The 24808-nt window shown below is 36.4% G+C and overlaps 2 protein-coding genes and 1 pseudogene across 2 annotated transcripts; 1 reads left to right on the plus strand and 2 right to left on the minus strand.

Moving 5' to 3' along the window:
• Positions 1-447: 447 nt before the first annotated feature.
• LOC145968724 (uncharacterized) lies at positions 448-2780 on the minus strand. Its single transcript, XM_083094432.1, has 4 exons — positions 2669-2780; positions 2131-2602; positions 874-979; positions 448-746 (listed from the first exon to the last, which is right to left on the minus strand). The coding sequence occupies exons 1-4, from the start codon at positions 2684-2686 to the stop codon at positions 725-727; spliced, it is 618 nt and encodes a 205-aa protein (XP_082950558.1). The 5' UTR covers positions 2687-2780; the 3' UTR covers positions 448-724.
• Positions 2781-5048: 2268 nt separating this feature from the next.
• On the plus strand, positions 5049-12762 carry LOC145969011 (uncharacterized; annotated as a pseudogene).
• Positions 12763-18684: 5922 nt separating this feature from the next.
• LOC145969012 (uncharacterized) lies at positions 18685-20173 on the minus strand. Its single transcript, XM_083094879.1, has 4 exons — positions 20120-20173; positions 19684-20014; positions 19305-19550; positions 18685-19220 (listed from the first exon to the last, which is right to left on the minus strand). The coding sequence occupies exons 1-4, from the start codon at positions 20171-20173 to the stop codon at positions 18685-18687; spliced, it is 1167 nt and encodes a 388-aa protein (XP_082951005.1).
• Between the last annotated feature and the right edge of the window lie 4635 nt (positions 20174-24808).

Genomic DNA, 24808 nt, shown 5'->3' on the forward strand with positions numbered 1-24808 from the left:
AAAAAATTACATTGTAAATGCTTCAAAGAAAAAACTAAAATTAAAAGTAAAACTAAAAATATCACATTATTGTAAATGCTAAATATGTCTTATTTGTAAATGCTTTAAAGAAAAAACTAAAATTAAAGGTAAAACTAAAAATATCACACTAATAAAAAATTACATTGTAAATGCTTCAAAGAAAAAACTAAAATTAAAGGTAAAACTAAAAATATCACACTAATAAAAAATTACATTGTAAATGCTTCAAAGAAAAAACTAAAATTAAAGGTAAAACTAAAAATATCACACTAAAAAATATCACATTATTATAAATGCCAAATATGTCTTATTTTTAGAATAACATTTAGTTTATTGTACATAACATTTAGTTTATTGTAGAATAACATTTAGTTTATTGTACAATAAACTAAATACATTGTATTGTACAATATTTAGCGGCAGAAATTAAGTTTACCACTTAATAAAAAGTATATCCTTTTTAATTCGAAAAATATATATTTTTTTTACTTTTTAATTTTAGTTTTAGTTTTGCCATATAAAATGTTATTCTAAAAATAAGACATATTTGGCATTTATAATAATGTGATATTTTTTAGTGTGATATTTTTAGTTTTACCTTTAATTTTAGTTTTTTCTTTAAAGCATTTACAAATAAGACATATTATATCTAATAAATTTTCGAATAAAAATAATTTTGTACGTCGTCATCAGTCTTCAATTTTTATTGTTTTTTGGGCCACGTCCTGTAAAAAATGAAATGGACATAATTAATTAAAAAAAATCTTTAAAATATAAATATAATTTTAAAATTTGTCTTAAAATATTTTCAAAATTTCTATTTTCCAACGTATTTTTATTTTTTTTAAATACCTTTGTCTTCCCCAATTATAATGAGCGGAAGATAATCGAAACAAAAAGCGCATGAATCTGTCCTGCTGCTTCCTGATACCAGCCGCCCTCCCTCTTCGTCTTTGAACTATAGAAGCATAAAAAAGTATATAAATAATGAATAAAATTTAGTTAAATTTAAATATTACATATTGGATTTAAGCAAAATTTAAATTTCTTTCTAAATAAATAAAGATAAATATGTTTCTAATTTTTTTTTTCTTTCTAAATAAATAAAGATATACATATATTTAAGTTTCACTTAAAGTCAAAATAATATTGGTGCAATTGTACTTTAATATTTTAAATATTTATTAAAATATTAAAAGTATTAAAATATTATTTCATCTATTTTCATTCAAATTATTAACAGGACTATATTACTTATGTTAGGTTGCACCAAAATTATTTTTTTAAATGATACTTAAATATGTATATGTCTTTACTTATTTAAACAAAAGAACATATATTTAAGTCTCGCTTAAAGCTAAAGTAATATTGATACAGTAATTATTTGGGCTTTAAGCGAGACATAAATATCTGTCTATTTTACCTTTTTTTTTAAATAAATAAAGTCAAACATATTTAAGTCTCGCTTAAAGCCAAAATAACGTTAATGCAACTAGTCTTAATACTTTAAATATTAATTATTAAAATATTAAAAGTATTAAAATATTACTTTGTCTTGTTTTTCATTTAAATTATTGACAGGACCATATTATTTAGACTAAGTTGCACCAACATTATTTTAAATTTAAGCGATACTTAAATATGTGTGTTCTTTCTCTTTAAATAAGTAAAGACAGACACATATTTAAGTATCGCTTAAATTTAAAATAATGTTGGTGCAACTTAGTCTAAATAATATGGTTCTGTCAATAATTTAAATGAAAATAGACAAAGTAATATTTTAATACTTTTAATATTTTAATAATTAATATTTAAAGTATTAAGACTAGTTGCACTAATGTTATTTTGGCTTTAAGCGAGACTTAAATATGTTTGACTTTATTTATTTAAAAAAAAAGATAAAGTAGACAGATATTTATGTCTCGCTTAAAGCCCAAATAATTACTGTATCAATATTACTTTAGCTTTAAGCGAGACTTAAATATATGTTCTTCTGTTTAAATAAGTAAAGACATATACATATTTAAGTATCGCTTAAATCTTAATATTTTAAATATTTTATAAATAATTATAAATTATATGCTATTTAATTATGGATTAAAATGTTACCTTGTCTATTTTCATCAAAATTAGCAGGCTCAGTAGCAGCAATGGGATCTGCGGCGACAAAACCAGCATCGACGGGATCAACGGTGATGGAACTAGAAGCAGCAGGACAAGCGGCAGCAGGACGAGCAGCAGCAGGACGAGCAGCAGCAGGACGAGCAGCAGCAGGACGAGCGATAGCAGGACGAGTGGCAGCAGAACGAGCGACGGCGACAAGATCAGTGTCGACGAGATCAACAGAGCGAGCGATGGCGACAGGATTAGCGGGAGCAGGACGAGCGACGAAATCACCGGCGACGATAGGACAAGGACGAGGATTCGATTCCATGATGGAATTGTCCCGCTCTCGTTCGAAGGGAACGAGAGCGGGACTGGAAGCATTTTTAATAGGTCGATTTGAGGCCTTATGGCCTATGTTTTCTTTCTCCAGACTAAATTTTTCCTGGAGAAAATCTTCCATTTCTACATCTATCATCTAAAATATTAAATTGTTTTTATTTTAATTTATATAAAGAAACATTAAGAATAATATAATACTTACGTCTTCATTTTCCGCCATGTTGAATTATCGATTAAACCATTGATCGATAATTTACATAGATTCGTAACTTTGGGTGAAATAGCGTTGTTTTTCATTGGCTGCGTTCAGTAGAAAATGTTGCTTTGCAACTGTTGTAAAATTCGTGAATCTGATTCGTGAATCTGATTATGGTTTACATATGTGAATATTTTAATAATTAACAAGGATTCTGAATAACAGGTATATTGTTATTTATGAATTTTGATTAATATTTTTTAATTAGCACTTTTTTATCATAAACAGAATGTTTTGTATCAATTTCACCGAGAATTTCACATTATGAAAAAATAGATATATTTATTAAAAATATTCCATTAATGTATATTTTATTATGGTATATAATTTGGTAAAATTTATTTCAGAATCATTTTATTTCGAAATAACAAAAAATTTATAAGAGATCTCGTGCAGTAAAAAATTTAGATTAGAAAAGATTAGTTATTTCTATTAATCAATTTCATTGATCAACTGTTCAGTTCGTGTATAAATTAATAATGTAAAATTTATTTCAGAATCATCTGTTTTGCAAAGAGAAATTTAGGAAGGCTTCGTGCAATAAAAAATTTGGAAGAGGTTAGTTATTTGTATTAAACAATTTAATTAATCAACTGTTTGGTTCGCGTATAGATTAATAATTAATAATGGATTAGTTATATAGAATGTCTCATTTTAAACAATCCACTGAAATATGTAATACAGAATATATTAAATTTAAACAATGTATCCTGTTTTCTAATAAAAATATTTTTGCTGCAATCTTAAAGACATTATATAAATAAAATAATCACAAGAGAACAAACAAGAGAATAACTTTCTGCGCAGCTATATAATTATGATTATATGACATTTTTGCATATAAATAAATAATTAATAAGAGTGAATACTAGGATTGCGCAACAACATAACATAATGTAAGAGTGAATATTAGAGCTGCGCAGTAACATAACATAATGTAAGAGTGAATATTATGGCTGCGCAGTAACATAACATAATGTAAGAATGAATAATCTTCTGCGAGTCATATAATTATGATTATATAGTATTTCTGCAATCATAGAAGTTTATATATTTGTTGCATAGCTAAGAATGATTGTAGAAATATCATATAATCATAATTATATGGCTACGCAGAAGATTATTTACTCTCGTATTATGTTATATTGGCAGCAGTCGGGAGTAAAAATATTTCACAAAATATACATTTATTGATAATTTTATCTTAATACTTTTGTGCACAGAATAATGAGACAGATTGGTGTAAAGAAAACATAGTTGCTTTAAAAAAAATATACAATTGCATATTACAAATTACATTTTTTTTTAAAAGTTAAATATGTGTCTTCTTTATATCTATCAATTTGTCTCATTCTGTGCAAAATACTAGAACTGTGTCAAAATATTTTAAAGCTTTATTGTAACTTAAAAAATTCTTAATAAAAAAATATTTTATTATAGTGTTTTGGAAAGCTTTCGAGATAAGCTATAAGAATATATGCAATAAAAAATAGTAAGCTGTATTTAAGAAATTAAACATGACCTTCACATGACTTTCAAATAGCTCTCCAAGGTCAAATCAATGGTATAATTTTATGACTCTCTTCGAAACCATACAATTTTTGTCTAAATTTGAGATTATCTTAAGATTTCATTCAACAATTATGTGGTACTATACAATAATTTCATTGGTTGAATGGGAAGATTTTAAGATCTTCAATATAAGATCGAATTATTATGAATATTGGTCATAGTGGTAGGCCATAGTAATATGGATATTGTTAATTGTAATATTTAACTATGAGCTTGTTATAATGTACTATGAATTTGCAATATAAAACGTGTAAAACGTATATATTATTTATATGTATGTTTTTAACTTAATAAATAAATAATTATGTTAAAAATTTTCTGTTATTTATATTTTATATAATCTTTTTATTTTTACAGGTGCAGAAAATTATAAAAAATATAAAAATTTATCGGCTGCTCTGGCGCTGTATAAAAGCTGCCGTAAGCGCTGAATTAAATTGTCGGCTGCAATAGCGCTGAATTCTGGCTTGCCTTAGGCGCCTTATTAAAAAAATTAATTTTGTGTATATTAAACAAAAATTATAGCTATTATAGCTATCATAGTATTACAGTAAGAGATACGATAGTATCTTGTGTTAATATTTATATATATATATATATATATATATATATATATATGTATATATATATATATATATATATATATATATATATATACATATATATATACAGTATGTCTGTAAAGAAAAATAAGAATATAGACCTATTACCTAGAGAAAAAAATATAATTTTTCGAGGTGAATGGTTAACTGACATGCATATGGAATATTTTAATCGTCTTTTAGAAAACTGTTCAGAATATAGACCTGTCGAAACATGGCGGATACAATGTCTTGATACGATTCAGCGTGTGCCAGAAGACAAAAAACATATACAAATATTGCATAGTTCGTCAGGTTTACATGATGGACATTGGGTATGCAGTTATTATGACAGAAAGAATATATTTATTTATGATTCGTTAAATACTAAAAAATTACATAAGTATCATGAAAAATTTTTGAGACGTTTATTTCCGACATATGATTTTGAAAAGTATCCTGTCAAGTTTCCAACTGTGCAATATCAACCGAATGGTAACGATTATGGTGTTTTTGCAATAGCTTTTGCAATTTCTTTGTTATTTAATGTTAAACCAGAAAAAGTAAAATATAATCATAATTTAATGCGTTCGCATTTGATAAAGATTTTTGAATCTAATATTATTGAACATTTTCCTCAAGATCCACAATATGTACCACAAAAAGTACTTCCATTAGCTGTTATAAAAGCAAGAGAAGCTGAAGCAATTCGTATACGTACTATACGACAATGTGAAACAAAACAACAAAAATTAAATTGTTTAAAAAGAAAGCGTCTTAATTATGAATTAAAAAAAGAATTAAGTAATAATGAATTACAATTAATAACGAAAAACAATCTAGAAAATCTCATGAAAACAGATATTGAGATTTATGAAGAAAGTAATAAATATCTTCAAAATAAGCTTTATATTGGAAGTAATAACTGCAAAATTGACATCAATAATGATTCATTTAATAGCAATGAATCAAATGTGATTATTTATGATATTATCACTTGTGAACAAAATACAAACGAGAACTTTGAACAAAAATGCGCTGAAAAACATTTTCAATGTGAAAATAATATTCTGTTAAATAATACTAATGAAAATAAATGTCAGTATTTGGAAAATGAAAGCGTTAACAAACGTGTACGTTACATACAAGATTTAGATAATCATGATCAAGTTGAACAACAAGATTCAGAAAATAATCTTGCTGCACAATTCAATCAATATGATCAAGATTTAGAAAACAATTTTTTTGAACTGTGTAATCGATATAAACGGAACTTAGAAGATAGACGTGCTAAACAACGTGATTGGTATAGACAAAACTTAGAAGATAGGCGCGTTAAACAACGCGAACGATATAGACAAAACTTAGAAGATAAACGCGTTAAAAAGCGTAATCGATATCAGCAGAACTTAAAAGAGGAACGCGTTAAAAAACGTAATCGATATCAGCGGAATTTAAAAGAGGAACGCGTTAAAGATCGATATCGATATAAATGTAATTCAAAAAATAGACGCGCAAAAAAGTGCGTAAATTATTCTAAGAACTCTCAACGTGAACGAGATAGACAAAAAAGATTAGATCCTACTCGTAAATGGCTTTACAACAAACGTTATTATCAGAAAAGTAAAGAATCCGTACCTACAGTAAAAAATTATGATGTTCGAAAAAAAATTTTGAAAAAGTATAGAAAATTTCGGTCCCAAAACACTATAAAACTTCATCATTCTTCAGAAGTATATATACAAAATATTGCAAAGAAACTTAATATTACAGATCATATCGAAAAACGATTAAAAGCTGAAAAAATCGTACGGTGGTGTATGTATGTAAGAAAGTCTTATATTCGTAATGTATATAAAATTTTAGCTTTGATTAGACAAAAAGCAGAAGTAAATCTGACCGAACTAAATCTGATTTTTGCGGAAAATTCTACTAATGAGGATAAATTAGCAGCGTTATGTGGTATATCTGCACACACAGCCTCATCGGAAAATTATTTCATTGATTCTACGTATCATCATGTAACTGCAGAAAAACCTTTGAATGAAGGAAATGTAGATAAAATGCCATTGATAAAAACTTCATCGGAGCCTTTGATAATAAATACAGAAGGAAAAATTGTTAATATATTACCGCTAGAAGAAACAGGAGCGAAAAAATCATGGTCGTGCAGTACTTCATGTAAAATTAATAATCCACTTTTAATTAATCGTTATCAAAAGTTTCTTGAAACTATAAGTACATGTACTTTAAAAAATGTGCCAAAATTAAAATCAAAAATTCATGAATGTACTATGAAAACTTCAGATGAGAAATTAGGCCATACGCGTAGCTGTCATATTGATTTAACGCTTTGCAAGGGAATGTTTCTTCCTGTTCAATTATTATCACCTCATTTTCCAAAAGTAAGAAATATGAAGCGTTTAACTTATCAATTGACAGCTTCCTATCGAGAGATGGAAAAACTAGATAAAGCATTAGCTTCTGCTGATGTGAAAACATTGGAGGAAATAGCAACTTCTGCACAAGAAAAAGCAGATATGTACAAACATCAACAAACAGAAACTATTCTGAGCGATGATGACATTATATCTAGATATAGTGAAGCATTTAAGGCTCTAACTAAACGTTCGGTAGATACACCAGAATATGTTTGTGTATCATGTGAGAGGTTGTGTTATAGAAGATATGTTACTAAACTCACTAGTCGAGTGAAAATAGACAATCCAATGTGGAGAGATTTAATGCTACGAATACAACAAAATACAACACACAAAGATACACGATATATATGTAATTATTGTAGAGGCAAATTTCATAAAGGTTTAATGCCTGCATATTGTATTTGGAATAACCTCTTCACAAATCATGTACCCGAAATAATATCATCTCTTAATACATTCGAAAAAATTCTTATACAAAGAGCTAAAGCGTTTCAAACTATCCTTAAGATGGGAACTGTCATGAATAAAAAGTTACCTCAAAGACAAATGATGCAAAAAGTTAAAGGTAGAACGTTTCATCTACCACTTCCATTGCAAGAAACATTTGACAAATTATGTGATAAAAGTGATCCTATAAATATGAATCACGAACTGTTTATTCTTGTTAGAGGTGTTCCAACAAAATCAAAAATTATTTGGGAAGAGGTAGTTGATGTTAAAAAGGTATTTGATGCCTTAACATGGTTAAAAAGTAATAATCCTTTATATTCTCATATTATATTGCCAAATAATTATAATGAATTATGTTTGCCAAAATTAAAAGATTCAGAATTTCAAATGGAAGAAACAGAAGAAGCAGCATTAAATGATGAATTGAATGATTTGATAAAAGAAACAGAACATGATGTAGAAATGACATCAGATAATGAGTTATTGAATAATTCAATAAAAGACACGAAAAACGATGTGGAAATTACATTAGATGGTCAACGAAAAGCAATGTTAACTCAGGTTACTGATGGAAACGATGGTTATTATGAGCAATATACTATATACCCTTTATATGAAAAAAAAGCAAATAAAACTTCAACAGATTTATATCAAATGTTAAAAGTTCAAGATATGCCCTTGGATAACCGTGAAAAAAATTTAGATTTAATGTGTTTTCCAGATTTATACCCCTTTGGCATGTATGGTCAACATGAGACTAGACAAGTCAAACTTCATGATTATGAATTTATAAAATGTTTGATATCCAAACATCCACAGTATAGATTAAATCCACAATATTTATTTTATCTATTGAACGACGCAAATATGCGTCAATTAAGTCGAGGAATTTTTCATAAATTAAATATAACTGATCAACGAGCTCGTTATACAGCTGCAGAATATTTAGATGCAATGTCAAAAGATCTGTTGGAATCTAATTTGAGTACAATATTTTCTACGCTCCGAAATACAGAACAATATTGGCGTAGACCGAGAAGTGATTTAAAGTGTATGGCGCAACATTATGGACCTGCAATATGGTTTTTGACATTAAGTCCGAGTGAATGGTTATGGGAAGATTTAGGTGCATATATTCGTAGAATAAATGGCTGGAATGATACTTCATTATCTGTTAGCGTATTAATTGCTAAAGATCCCGTGTCAACATCAAGATTCCTTGATAATAAATTCCAGGCAATGCTTGATTTTATTAATTCAAAAGATAATCCTATTGGAGAAGTAACTCACTATTTCTGGCGTCGAGAATATCAAGGTAGAGGTATACAACACTTTCACTTATTAATTTGGATTAAGGATGCACCAATTTTTGGTGAGTCTACTGTTGAAGAAGTTTCTAAATTTATTTTAGAACACGTAAGTTGTAAATTGCCGAATAAAGATATTTCACCGTTATTATATAGACGTGTTAATACACATCAACGACACATACATAACGATTATTGTCTTCGTTCTAAAAAAACAGAAAGTAATAAGGTTCTTCGTGTGTGTCGCTTTGGATTTCCTCGTCCCGTTACTGAAACTTTGAAAATGAGGGATGTGGCAACTTCAATAGCAGGAAGGAAACAATTGAAACATAAAAGTAGACTTTATGATCTTCCTCGAACAGACAATGAAGTTCTTATAAATGATTATAATCTTGTTGTGCTTACTGCATGGGAAGGCAATATGGATATACAATATATTGGTGAAAAATCATTATTGCTTACTTATTACGTTACTAAATAAATGAATAAAGCGGGAAAAAGTGAATTGTCTGATTCTATTCTTAAAAGTAAAGATAGTAAAAACAAATCATTAGCAAGTCGTCTATGGAATATTGCTTTGCGATTTACGAATAACAGAGAATGTGGAATTCTTGAAGCTGCTGATACATTGCTAAATATTCCTTTACATGGAACTGATCGAAATACGACTATTAGATGGTTAGATGTTAATAAGATACGACACAGAAGATTAAAAAACCGTAAAGAAATTGAAGCCCTTAATGCTGAATCTACAGATATATTTTATCCATCTTTGATAGATAATTATTATCCACAAAGACCAAATGAATTAGAAGAAAAATCTCTTTATGAATTTGCACAATGGTACGATATCACGAAGATTAAACCAAGTAGTAAAAAGATTGAATATTATAAAATAGGTAATAATCAATATGTTAAACGACGACGGCACGGACATCTTATTAATCATTATAGATTTAATGTTAATAACCAACCAGAAAAGTACTTCTTTTCGTTATTATTTATGTTCAACCCCTGGAGAAAATTAGAGGATCTTAAAAATGGATGCGATACTTATGCCGAATCGTTTTATAAAGTAAAACTACATCTTACAGAAGCACTGCAATATCATGAAAAATTAGAAGAAATGCAAAGAGCATTTGAAACTGCAGAAGAATTAGTTAGACAATGTCTAGATGATGATTTACAAAAACAACAATCTCAAGATGATCCTGAAAATCCAATAGGTGTTCAAAATGTAGAGGCTGATGGAGCAATGCAAGATTTTAAAGATCTTGGTGAGAAAATAATTCCAGAGATTGATGTGATTGAAATGATAGCAAAATTAAATACGGATCAAAAACGAGTATTTAATAGAGTTATTGATACTGTACAATCAGATAAATCAATATTACGATTATACGTTAGCGGAGAAGGTGGTACTGGAAAAAGTTTCTTAATTAAGACTATTAAATGTTGGATAAAACAAAATCTTTATAAAGATACTGCTGTACCTACTGGAATAGCAGCATTTAACATAGATGGTTTGACAATTCATAGGTTGCTTCAATTACCCGTTCAACATGGTCAGACTCCTAAATATAAACAACTATCTGATCATGTATTGAAAGTTTTACGAGCGGATCTTAAAGATGTTATTCTTCTTGTAATTGATGAAGTATCAATGATATCTAATTTAATGTTAATGTATATACATCTTCGATTGTCCGAAATATTTGACAATGATTGCGATGATGGTTGGTTTGGCCGAAAGCACATTCTTTTATTTGGAGACTTACTTCAACTGCCTCCAGTACTCGAAGATCCTATTTTCATGTACTTATCAAATGAAAAAATTGCTAAATATCTTGGCTCTTTAAATGCTATTAATTTGTGGACTACATTATTCGATTACGATGAATTAACAATTAATATGCGTCAGCAGGGAGATGGCTCTTATCGTGAATTACTGTCGAGAATTCGTTTCGGTTTAGTCACAAAATCTGATTGTAAGATTCTTGAAAATAAAAAAGTATCTTTTAAAGGTAATTCTTTTGAATCTAAATTAAACGAATTATGTGATTTTATTAACACTCTGCCATCAGATACTGTTTGTTTATTGCCCACTTGTCATATGTGTGATGTTCTTAATAATGCAATGTTAAGTCGTATTGCTTCTGAAGAAATATTATTAATCGCTGAAGATACAATTGAATGTATTCCATATGTAAAAAAAAAAGTATTAAAAGTATTATCAAATAATGATGATGATAATTCTAGAACAGCTGGACTTTCCAAACAAATTACGATTAAAATTGGAGCTAAAGTTATGATACGGCGTAATATTGATGCTAGTTTGGGTCTTGTAAACGGTACAATTACTGAAGTGATTTCAATTGTACAAAATCCATGTACTAATAACGTAGAAAAGATTAAACTTCTTTTACCATCAGGTGCAGAATATTTAATTGAAAGAGTAAACGTTAAATTTGAGGTGATGGATAGAGCATATGTTACCAGAAAACAGTTTCCATTATCTCTGAGTTATGGTATAACTATTCATAAAAGCCAAGGATTAAGTTTGAAATGTGCTATTATGGATATTGGTAATTCTATATTTAATTGTGGTTTACGTTGCGTTGTCACGAGTAACATCTTTAGATGGTTTACATTTAATTAACTTTGATCCTTCGTCAATAATGGCTAGCGAAGAAGCTATTGTCGAATATAACCGGCTAAGACGTATACATAAACCAACAGCAGAAATAATAATACCTCCAAAAGGGCGTTATCCGAAAGTAAAAGATGTTCTATGGGCGTTACCAAAAATAATTACTTCCATTCAACAGTCGGATGAAAAAATAGAGCGAAGTACTACTTGGATTATACGTGGTTTCGAAAATACAGATAAAGTTTCATGCTATGCAAATGCAGTATTGCAGTGTTTATTAAATTTTAATGTTATTAGACAACAATTGTTTCATTGCGAAAAATCAGATGTTTTACGTACATTAGTATGTCGATATGAAAATGGTGTGCGTAATCTAAGTACAAATTCAATACGACAATATTTAGGAGAATATTTTTCAAATCCCGTAAAACAAAATGCATCTGATTTTCTTATGGCTCTTTGCGAAAAATATGATTGCATAAAAAGTCTCATGAGAAATCAAATAGTTTCTACAAGACGGTGTAAAACCTGTGATAATACAAAAACTATTGTTGATAATAATATTATTATTTCTATTCCTATTAATAATTTGAAGAAAAAAAAAATATGATCTTAATGATTTGTTAAATGTTACTTTTTCACATTGGTTTCAATTGCATAACGAATCGTGTGAATATTGTGCTGAAAAAAATAATATGTTATTAAAAAGAGAAATAATGTTGACAAAAGAGATAATCGTGATTCATTTAATATCTTTTCCATCACAAAATGATAAATCAATGAAAGCAACACATGATTTTAATTTATGTGCTATTCCAACCACTAAGATATTAATAGATGGACACACGTACAAAGTGACAAATGCCGTATTTTTTCAAAACCCTGATATTGATAAAGGCCATTATATAAGTATGTGCAGAGAAGGAACATCTAATATTTGGATCGAAGCTAATGATGCTCAAGTTAAGAAAAACAATGGCCTAGAGGTGGTAAAAATGTTTGTTTACTTTTCCTACGAAGAATGTCTAATAAGTAATATATAAATATATCCAATATATGATAAAATTAATAATTTAAATATCTGTAGTAGGCAAGAAAGACCGTCACGTTTTGAAAAAGTATGACGGGGGGTTTATTTAAAAATGTATAATAAATACGTACTATAAAAAAATAATATTCATAAAAAATTTATAAATATGTAATGCATACATTTTTAAACATAAAAAGTGATATTCTTAAAAAATACATTTAAAGAAAAGTTAAACTTAAATATCTGTAAAAAACGATCATATAATATTTAAATATCTATAGTAAGCAAGCGAGACCGTCACATTTTGATATAGTATGACGGGGGTGGTGGTGGGTTTATTTAAAAAAGTTTAATAAATATTATGAAAAATAATAATTATCAAAAATTAAATTTAAAATACATAATTTTTTATACAAAAAGAAGTGATATCCCTAAAAAAATACCTTTTAAAAAAAGGTAAAGAAAAAGCGTCGAGTTCATCTAAAAACCATCTCACAAAAAATAGCTATCACAAAAACTAGCTACCTTTATGTAAAATAATAAAAAATTAACTCTGAAAAATTTTCACAAAAAATAGTTATCTAAAAATTGTTTCACAAAAAATAGCTATCACAAAAAATAGCTATCTTTATGTAAAAATTTATTACAAAAAGTACTGATATAAAAAATTGCGTCAAGTTGGGATGCAATTTCACTTTAATTTTGTTAGTGTTATAAAATTTTATACATATGTGCTTTTATATAATCCGCTGCTGACAAATAGGTAGAAGTTCCGTTTAAAATCTATTACATTTTTGTCATAAAGAAGAACATTTTTGTTAGAGTTGAATCAATTTTTTAAAATAATAAAAGATTACGTTAAATGATTTTTAAATTTTCTAGAAAATTAAAATAAGATTAAAAAAACTTATTTAAAAAGTAAAAATTAAAAAAAATGAAAGATTACGTCAATAATTTTTAAATCTTCTACAAAAATAAAATAAAAGAACAAATTTTTTTAAAAATTAAAAATTAAAAAGAATATAAATTAAAAAAATTTTAAATAAAAAAACTCGGCGCTGCCTAGTAATTATTGAAATAATGCTAGTATGTAATTGCTCATTTATTATTATTGCCAATCAAATTGGTCGTGTGTACGGTGTCTATTTCAACAATAATGAAATGCAGTTCGGTAACAAACGATTCGACATTGATAGAGATGACTCTATAATCATAGATAAAGTGAGATACATTGGTACACCAGGATTATACGAGTTGATCTTCAAGAGAATTCCCGATGACGTCATATACACTGAGGACGATATGCAAAAATATAAGAGCATATTAATGGCGACGAGTGCGCATGAACGCCAATATGATGCGCAAGGTCAATTAAAGAGCAGCAAGAGATACAAGTATAAACAAATAATTGCACCGTTGATGTCGATCGAATCGAAAAAGAAAAAATCTGGTATGGGACTATTCATGCCTCGCGCGATGACACTAACCGACAATAAAATCGATTACGTGCACTGGGACGATCTCAACGAGCTAGTGTCCGTCTATGATTGCTCGATGCTTCGCGCCGAGCTGGCCACAACGCTCACGACAATGAGATCCTGTCGATCATCGATGAACTTCGCGAAGTTGGTCTTATTATAAATTAAACGGTGTTTCGACAAAACTGATCAGTCGATCGACGTCACTCACATCGAGAAAAAAAATGCCCATCAACAAATTTGGATTATTCGAACGGAGAAATGAAGCAATTAGCACAAGAGATCATTGGGACAATTTACTTACGTCAAAACGCTCTGTGTCGCGTCGCTACGGACTATGACGCGAGGTCGCGCAAGATTCGCCGTGTAGCGCAACCTGAGGCTGATACCGATGCAGTCAACAAACTGTACGTGGAACAATGCGTTAAAACGTTGAAGAATCAGCAGAAAGAATCAGACGAGAAGCTGACTGCGTTCGAGAAGGACGTACGAGCTTTGCAGACTGCGATAAACGAGCTTCAGCGTGCGATTAACACTAATTCAGAAACAGCTACGAACGGCTACGAACGGCTAAGGAGCGACTACGAACGGCTATCGAACGGGTCAAGAACGGCTACGAACGGCAACGAACGGACCAAGAACGGCTACGAATGGCTAAAGAGTGATAGAACGCACGGTGATAATCAGGGTACATATCGTTTGATCGACGAAACAACGATGGATCGACAATCGGGAATAACCGAGAAAACAAAGAACGGCTACGAACGACTAAAAAGTGACAACGAACGGCAACGAACGGTTCAGGAACGGCTGTCGGACGGTTATCTAACGGCTATCGAACGGGCCAGAAACGGTTACGAACGGGCCAGGAACGGCTACGAACGGTTATCGAACAGCTGTCGAACGGCTATCGAACGGCTCAGAAACGGCTACAAACGGTTATCGAACAACTATCGAACGGTAACGAACAGCTATCGAACGGATATTGAACGGGTCAAGAACGGCTACGAACGGTTGTCGAACGGCTATCGAATGGCTCAGAAACGGCTAAAGAGTGACAACAAATGATAAAACGCACGGTGATATTCGAGGCACATATCGTTTGATCGACGAATCGATCGAAACAACGATGGATCGGCGATCGGGAATAAGCGAGGAAGCGAAGAAACAACATAGTTTAGAGAAACGGCATTTGGTGAACGAACTGCACGCGCCGGCGAGAAAAAATTTTCCCCGAAGACATGTCATAGTGCGGGGATACGATGACCTGTGGCAAGCTGACATCGTCGAGATGCGTCCGTACTCTCGTTTCAACAGAGGTTACCACTACACACTCACTGTCATCGATGTGTTGAGCAAGCACACGTGGGCCGTACCACTCAAGAGTAAAGGCGGAAGCTAGACAGCTGACGCTATTGCTGAGATAATTCGAGATAGCAAAAGGAGTCCGAAAAACTTACAGACCGATATGGGGAAGGAATTTTATAACGCTGACGTGCAACGGCTCATGCGGAAACATGACATCAATCACTATTCTACATATTCGGTATTGAAGGCATCGATTGTTGAGCGATTCAATCGCATGCTGAAAAACGACATGTGGAAGATGTTTACGCTGAATGGATCTTACAAGTGGATCAACGCGTTGCCGCGACTCGTATCGGATTACAACGCGCGCAAGCATCGAACGATCGGTATACGACCCGTCGACGTTACCCCCGCGATCGCTGAAAGACTCTTGGCTACTGTGTACAACCGTGTAAATATCGCGGGTCCGGCAAAATTCGAAGTAGGTGACTCGGTACGCGTTAGCAAGTTCAAGACATTTCTTGAGAAGGGTTACACACCGAATTGGACAACCAAAGTGTTTAAAATTGTAAAAGTGCAGCATACTAATCCCGTAAGCTATCTACTGGAGGATTATTGCAAAAAATCTATCGCTGGAGCGTTCTACGAGCACGAGTTGCATCGCGCGAATTATCCGGACGTGTATCTCGTGGAGAAAGTACTGCGCAGGAGGGGTGACGAGGTTTACTTGAAATGGTTGGAATTTGACAATTCGCACAATTCTTGGATACATAAAGACAATGTGATTTAATTCATACAGTGTTTATTTTTAATTTTCTGGAAAAAATATATGTGTATAACATATAATATTTGAAAAATGAAAATATACATAAAAATCCTTATCAATATTCCTTTCGATAGTACATGTATTTTTAATATAAAATGTATGAGATATGCATTACATAAAAATATATGAAATATAAAAAGTACAAAAAATCTTTATTAATATTTCTTTTAATAGTATATTATATCACACACCACACACACACACACACACACATTTTACATTTTACATTTTACATATTATAAAGGTATTCTATAATGTCCCCATGGCAGTGTATCGGTGGTTTCGGGTACGATATACCACTTGTCGTCGTATGGACTCAGAGCAACTTTTGTCTCTTGGACTGTATATACTTCGTGCAATTTAGATCGCATACAAGACTGTTGTCGCGTCATTTCAATTTCATTATACAAACATTGCGTTTAATCGTCAAACGTTATCGTTCTCGCGACAACGTTGCTCTTGACGCCTTTAACCTTCTTCGTGTCTTTCTTACCATCGACTCGTAACGCGTACATTTTTACTCTGAATCCGACGAATTCGATCATTATCGCGCCATTATTTTCATCTTTCATTAAGCCCGGCACTTTTTTGTTCGCGAGCGGTATACCGTACGCATTGTCTATCGCATAATCACTTGTATCAAATCGGTTGATGTCGCGCTTCATGTTCTCGTATACGTCTTCGCATTCAATGTGATATATCAAACTATCTGTGTCGGTGTACATTACCCGGCATTTGTCGCGATACATTGGCATCATATACTCGTGATGAAACTCGTACAAACATGTTTTGGAAATGTCGAGTATGCACATACCTCCTACACAGATTGGCTTATAAAATTTAACCTCAAGTTTACGCAATTCCACAGCTATTAAATTTTCTGAAAAGACGCTTCTACTGTGGAAATTTGGTTTTGCGATCATTGTTTCTGCACCGTACTGCCTGCCCCAGTATGTTATGAGTTTAACATCTACATGATTACGTACATTTTCCATCATTTTGCCAAATACCGCATTGTTCATCAATTTATACAAATTTTTCTCGAAATCATTTTTTGCTAATGCTCTAAACTGTGTATTGAGTTTAATATAATTGCGAAGCCATGGAGATTACGTGAATTGTAATACGCGATGTATTTTTGTAACGCGAATGCCGTGTCGCGTACATTGCTGTAGATTACGGTAGTGTATCACGTAACGCTTCTTATCGTAAAACGTTGCAAGAAGTTTGTCTTGCCGCTTGCCGGGCGGCTTGTCGCGTGTCGGACAAAACGGAAGGTCATTGTGCGTATCGTGAAGATGTTGCGGATACTCTAAATCTACCTCGAGGATATAGCCTGTAGGCGAATCTAGCGCGCTAGATGACGCGTCAAAATTAAATATGTTATCGACCCATCGAAAATCGGCGTAAGGCAACGGTTGACACATCCGTACAAGTTATTTACATCGAAATACATCAAATACGACGATAGTTTCGATGGATCGTACGACTCCATGTACTTGTTATTAGCATGAGCGTATCTATTGGAACATTGACTTAGACACCTCTGTGAAGTTAGCTCCCCATTCTTTAAATTTTTAAAAAATTATTAGAGTTCTGGGTGCCCCCTGAATAATTCTAGAGTTCTCTATCGGTTTTAAAAATAGTTCCGTTGTTTAAAGTAAAGAAAATAGAAATTGAAAATGCGTGGGGCCAACTTCACATTTTTGCAACTTTGAGACTGTATAACTTTTTTGTTATTAACTTTAGCACTTTAATTCATTAAAGATAATTGATAGAACTCTTCGGGAGGCTATCAGAACTCTCAATAAAATAGCCGATTTCCGAAAAAAAATCGCGGATTTAAAATTTTTCCAAGTCCCAAAGGGATAAAATTTTTGTTTGGATTTCGGCAGTTCTCTTGACAGTTCTGACAGCCCCCCGAAAAGTTCTAACGAAAACTATAAGCGCTCGAAGCGCTTCGAAGCGAAATAAAAAAGTTCTCATCGGTTAAAGTCGCGGATTCGGAATTTTTCCAATTTTCGCTACGTGAAAATTTTTCTTGACTGTTCTGTTATGTAATGGATAATTATAACATAATTCCAGATTATTGAAAAAATTTTTTGACTTTTGAAGTTATAAAATTTATAATATATATTTCTAATATTTAAAAGAAGTCAAATTTATAAAAAAAAGTATACATGTGATAATGAGATGTTTTATACATGTGAAATAAAAACTAAAATTAAATTTTGTAAGACTAAATTAAATCTAAACTAAAATTAAATATGTTTAAACTTAGTAGTAGTAGTAGTAATAAGAACGGGTGGGGCTAGATCAGTCCCTGATGTTACCTAGATCTAAAAGATCTTCTGTAACCCCGTGGTTGTCTGAGGTTATAAGTGGCGATCCAATTTGGCCCCAAAGTGTGTATCTCCTAAGAGCAAGTGCGGGACAGTAGCACAGAATGTGAATGCTGTCCTCTTTTTCTTCGCCGCATAGCCGGCTGTCTTTCCGCTCGGCCAAGCCGAGATTGAATAAGTGGGCCCTGAGGGCCACATGGCCCGTGAGCAGGCCAATGGAGATATTGAGCTTCTTTCTGCTCATGGTTAGGAGTTCATCCGTCCTTTTAGAAAGGGGTCGATTCAGCAATAACTTGGCTTGACGACAGCCCTGAACCTGGCCCAACGAAACCAGATGTTCCCGTTTTAAAGACTCTTTGATGAGTCTTTTACCTATGGTAAAGGGGACGCCGACGACCTGTCTAGCCGGGACTTCGAGGGTGCCTAGCTTTGCCAGGCCGTCCGCCACTTCATTGCCATGAATTCCCTGATGACCGGGAACCCAGGCTAAGGTGATCCTATTGGATTCGCCTAGTCAGTTGAGCGCTAGCATGCAGTCCCAAACCACCGAGGACTAAGTGGTGGTCTTGGCTAGAGCGTTAATGGCTGCCCTACTATCGGAGCAGATGAGTATATTTCTATTGGTGGCTTTAACTAAGGTTAAGGTATTTGCGCACTCAAGGATTGCTAGAACCTCAGTTTGAAAAACCGTGGCCAGCTCCCCTAGGGAGTAAGATTCCCTGTGATTAGTCCTTGAGCCGTAGACTTCAGCTCCAAATCGTCCTTCCACCCCCGAGCCATCCGTGTGACCAGATGTCCCAGTTTGGCCGGCAGATTCGTTCTGGTTTACTCCAATCTTCCCTAGAAGGTATCTGGGTTTTGAAGAACTTAGAGACCTGGGATTTCCTAGATATTCTATCCTGCAGCAGAGAGAATGGGTGTTCATGGAGGAGCAATAGCCTGGCATGACCAAGATGCTGTCCTCTCCACTCACCCTGACACTTTAATTTGTAGGCAGAAAGTTTGGCTGTGCTGATAATAAAGCGGTCCAGGGGTGGAAGACAGAGTGCAATCTCAAGCGCCTCTGTAAGGGTGGTTCTCATGGCACCCATCGCCGCCCTGGGCCACCAGACCACCGCAGCATATGTGAGACGGGGCAGTAGAATGGCTTTGTAGATCCAGAGGGCAATATTGGGTTTAATGCCCCACGTTTTATCTACAGCCCTTCTACATGCCCACATGGAGGTGTAAAATTTCTTACGTTTGACTTTAAGGTGAAATTTCCAGCTTAGTTTGGGATCAAGATGGATCCCCAGGTACTTCACCTAAAAAGTGTATGGTAGTTCTTTGCCTCAGAGCCTCAAAGGCCTTATGGGTTCGGGCTTGTATTTTCTGATAAAAATCATAGCCTCAGTCTTAGACGGATTAACCGTGAGACCTTTGGCTTGACACCATCTTTGAATAATCTTAAGTGCTTTATCCATGAGCTCCTTAAGAATTGAGAGAAAGCTGCCCCTCACGATTGCAGCCACGTCATCCGCATAGCCACAAACGAGGAGGCCCGCTTCTTGTAATTTGACCAGGAGTTCGTCTACCACCAGGCACCACAAGAGCGGAGAGAGAACGCCGCCCTATGGGCAACCTCTGGCCGAGAGACCACTCAAAGTTTTATCTCCATAGTCAACAGTCAGAACTCTGTCCGATAGCACGCTTTGCGTCCAATCGATCAGAGTTTCGGGAATGTGATGCCTGCGCATGGCCTCCTTGATCGCTGTATATGAGGTGGTATCAAATGCCCCCTCAATATCCAGAAATAATCCTAGGGAATACCCTCCAGTCGCCAGCTGTGTCTCAATCTTGCTCACAAGGTGATGAAGGGCAGTATCCGTGGATCTGCCCGCCCTATAGGCGTATTGAGAAAATGCCAGCAGTCGGGTAGTAAGGAGATATGTCCTAATATGGCTGTCTATCAGTCTCTCCAGTATCTTCAAAACAAATGAGGTAAGGCTAATGAGTCTGAAGTCTTTGGCCAAGATATGGCCGTTTCTGCCTGGTTTAGGTATAAAAGTAACTCTGGTGCCACTCCAGACAAGGGGCACGTGTCTAAGGGCTATACTAGCCCTAAGCACTTTAACTAGGGAGCCTATCAAAAGGCTCAAACCTTCTTGTAAGCAGGCGGGATAAATCCCGTCTGATCCATGTGATTTATAGGACTTGAAGGTTTTGACGGCCCATTCAACGCCTTTGGGATGGACTATCTTCGCCGCTAGTGACCAATCCCTGGTTTAAAAACTTCCCTGGGTCTCACACGGGCGGTAGGAAAATTGTCGACCGTTCGAAAACCTGGGAAATGAGTCTCCATAAGGTGCTCGATAGATTCAGTGAGGTTGACTGTGTAGCCTGTGACGGGACGTTTGAGACATCCCAACTGAGTGCGATTGTCAGAGCTGAATATTCTGTTTAGCCTGGAGGCCTCTGGAGCGCTCTCGATGCTTGCGCAGAACTCTCTCCAGCTGCTGCGTTTACTACGTCTACTACGTCTAGAGATTGATCCCCAATCAGGCAGGCGAAGTGGATGCTCGTGGCATCCCTACTCACGCTCCCCCTGGTGACGATCTAATCTCCGGTCGCCAGTCCTGCGTTTTGTCTGCCGAGGAGCCTCAAGGCTCCCTCAGCAGACAAGTCTGGCTCCTCCACGTGTACCACCACTCGATGGCGCCTAGGCAGCTCATCGACCGGCACTACACATAGGGAGTTTCCCCCCACCTTCAGGTCGGAGGATAGGCTTTTTAGCCAATCCCCCGACTGTTCGTCGTCGCACCCAAAAACAAATGCTCCGTCTCTCTCCCAGGAGCCGGAGAATGTGGGGGCTTTTGTACCCTCGGGTAACTCGAGGATACGCCCTCTGATCATTTTCCTGATTAATCCACAATCCGCGGCTCCTAGCTTCTTATCAGGGAAGTCCTCCAAAATGAGGCTAGTCTGATAAGCCCTTTGGTCGCTTGGGCATATGACCCTTGATCATTGATCTTGGGTCGTTTGCCCTGGCGAGTATCGTTGGGGCTAGGGGTGTTATTCCCCGGCCGGGCGCGTTTAAGCGCCACGGTCGGGGCTACACCGCTACTGGCCCCAGGACTACAATCAGCTTCAGCGGGAGGGATTTGGGCTTTAGTAGCCTTTCCCTCCCTCTGAAGCTGTTTCTTGTAGCGTCTCCTTGCTGCTCCGCTATACTCGCCTGACTCGGGTTTTAGGTGCCCCCGAGTTGCATTCCTCCGGTCGTTCGCTTCCTAGGGAAGCCACGCCCTGGAGGACTTTGTCCATGGTGGTGTCTTTGTAAGTTTTTGTTTGTTTGTTCGTCGTGTCCATTTTCGTCCCACGAGTACCGCGGAAGCGTGATATCACCCAACCAGAGCCGCGAATGGCTAGGGCTTGGTTAAATACCCCGCAGGTCGCCCGTTATACCTCGACAGGGGGCGGGGACCCGGTAAGCCGGCCTCCCCGCCCCCGGCCGAGGAGAGTCGGGGGGCTCCCCGCAGCAGCACCCGAGATTGAAGACGGAGCCCTCCGGGGGCGTGGCCGAATCTCGATCCTGCGGAAGAGAGAGGGAGCCCGCCCCTGGAGGGACACCAAAGAAAGAGCCCCGGGGTGCAGCCCGAATCCCAACCCTTCCCGGGGAAGGGAGTGGGGCCCACCCCGGGGCTCGGGGGGCCGGGGCTCGAGCGGGAGACTCGAGCCCCGCCGCCGCCCCCCGGAAACCCCGAGGAGGGCGTGGCGTGGAGGTGATGCCTCTCCGCGCCATAACTAGAGTAGGGGCCGCTGCGCAAACGGTGGTATGAGCGGACCCCGGCCCAGTATGCTATCATGCTGAACGGGGTCCGCCCACAAGGTTAGATCGGATGGGTGGGGGAGGACGTCCGGATGGAATGCCTTAGGCGAGCCCGGTCCTCCCCCCAAACACCCGAATAGGCATCCGGTGGAGTTTTAGAGGGTAAACAAGTCCTTCGGACTGGGAGTCCCACATAACCCGCCCTCCCTCCCCGGGGTAGGGCGGGTATCCATAAAGGATTTGTCCACCGATATAAAAAAGAAGAAAAAGATCGCCCGGTATCCGGGGAAACCGATCGAGACGCAGCACCCCCTGCGCCATGCAACCGTCGGCACGGTTTCATGGGCGTATCCCGATTGGACACGTAACGATTCGACACCGCTCGATTGGACACGCATTATTGGACGTTTTATTGGACACCGCTCGATTGGACACCGCACGATTCGACACCGCACGATTCGACACTGCACGATTGGACACGCACATTGCACGATTGGACACGGCAGCATTGGACACTGCACGATTGGACACGTACATTGCACGATTGGACACGGCAGCATTGGACACCGCACGATTGGACACAACTCGATTCGACACCGCACGATTCGACACCGCACGGTTGGACACCGCATGATTGGACACCGAACAATTGGACACCGCACGGTTGGACATCGCACGATTGGACACCGCACGATTCGACACGCAAGATTCAACACCGCACGATTCGACACCGCACATTTGGACATGTATGCACCCCGCCGGTAGGGGTGCCTACGATAGGGTGCAACTTTCCACGCGAAACGAGGTTCCACTTTGCAACTTTTCACGCGAGGCGAGGGGGACGGGGTGGGTGCGGGAGGGGGGCCGAAGGCCCCCTTGCACCCCCCGTGTGTGTGTGTGTGTCTGCTCCATGCTCTTTGTGCGGTATCGAATCGTGCGGTGTCGAATCGTGCGGTGTCGAATCGTGCGTGTCGAATCGTGCGGTGTCCAGTCGTGCGGTGTCCAATCGTGCGGTGTCCAATCGTGCGGTGTCCAACCGTGCGGTGTCCAATTGTGCGGTGTCCAATCGTGCGGTGTCCAATCGTGCGGTTTCGAATCGTGCGGTGTTGAATCTTGCGTGTCGAATCGTGCGGTGTCCAACCGTGCGGTGTCCAATTGTTCGGTGTCCAATCATGCGGTGTCCAACCGTTCGATGTCGAATCGTGCGGTGTCGAATCGTGCTGTGTCCAATCGTGCGGTGTCCAATGCTGCCGTGTCCAATCGTGCAATGTACGTGTCCAATCGTGCAGTGTCCAATGCTGCCGTGTCCAATCGTGCAGTGTCGAATCGTGCGGTGTCGAATCGTGCGGTGTCCAATCGAGCGGTGTCCAATAAAACGTGTCCAATAATGCGTGTCCAATCGAGCGATGTCGAATAGTTACGTGTCCAAAAGGAGGTCACCCGGTTTCATTAACACCTTGGCTTGGAGGGTCCCTCTTCGTTGGTTGCACCCGGCTTGACCTCTTAATGGGTGGGCCCGGATGCGACCGTAAGCCCCTCCACCACGCCAAGGTGGAGACCCATTCGGTGGGATCCGCGACTTTAACCGACGAGAACCTTTTATTTCGTTTCGAGCGCTTATAATTTTTGTTAGAATTCTACGGGGGACTACCAGAACTGTCAAGAGAACTGCCTAAATCAAAAAAAAATTTTACCCCTCTGGAACAAAAATTTTAAATCCGCGATTTTTTTTCGGAAATCGGCTATTTTATTGAGAGTTCTGATAGCCATCCGAAGAGTTCTATCAATTATCTTTAATGAACCAAAGTGCTAAAGTTAATAACAAAAAAGTTATACGGTCTCAAAGTTGCAAAAATGGGAAGTTGGCTCCCCGTATATTCAATTTCTATTTTCTTTACTTTAAACAACGGAACTATTTTTAAAACCGATAGAGAACTTTAGAACTATTCAGGGGACACCCAGAACTCTAATAATTTTTTTTTAATTTAAAGAATGGGGTGCTAACTTCACAGAGGTCCAATTATATGGACTCGAACGGACGGGCGAGGCGTGAATCTTATTCGAGTTTTCCGGGGCCGGAGATGGCCGAGGTTCTCCGGCCCGATGCTAGTTTTCCGGCGGTGGATGACAATCCCGAGTGAAAACACCATCTTTTCTGCACCTTGAACAGAACTTCTTCGGAGGGCACTTGTAATCCCAACGCGTATGTCCGCGCTGTTTACACCGCCAGCAGCACTCTTCGCGGCTGTAGGTCGCGGCGGCGACAACCGGACCGGGACTTTGTTTAGGAGCA

The sequence above is a fragment of the Camponotus vicinus genome, unplaced genomic scaffold, assembly GCF_025532165.1.
Source record: "Camponotus vicinus isolate PSW18456_S1 unplaced genomic scaffold, iyCamVici1.0 SCAF_3, whole genome shotgun sequence".
Taxonomy (NCBI): domain Eukaryota; kingdom Metazoa; phylum Arthropoda; class Insecta; order Hymenoptera; family Formicidae; genus Camponotus; species Camponotus vicinus.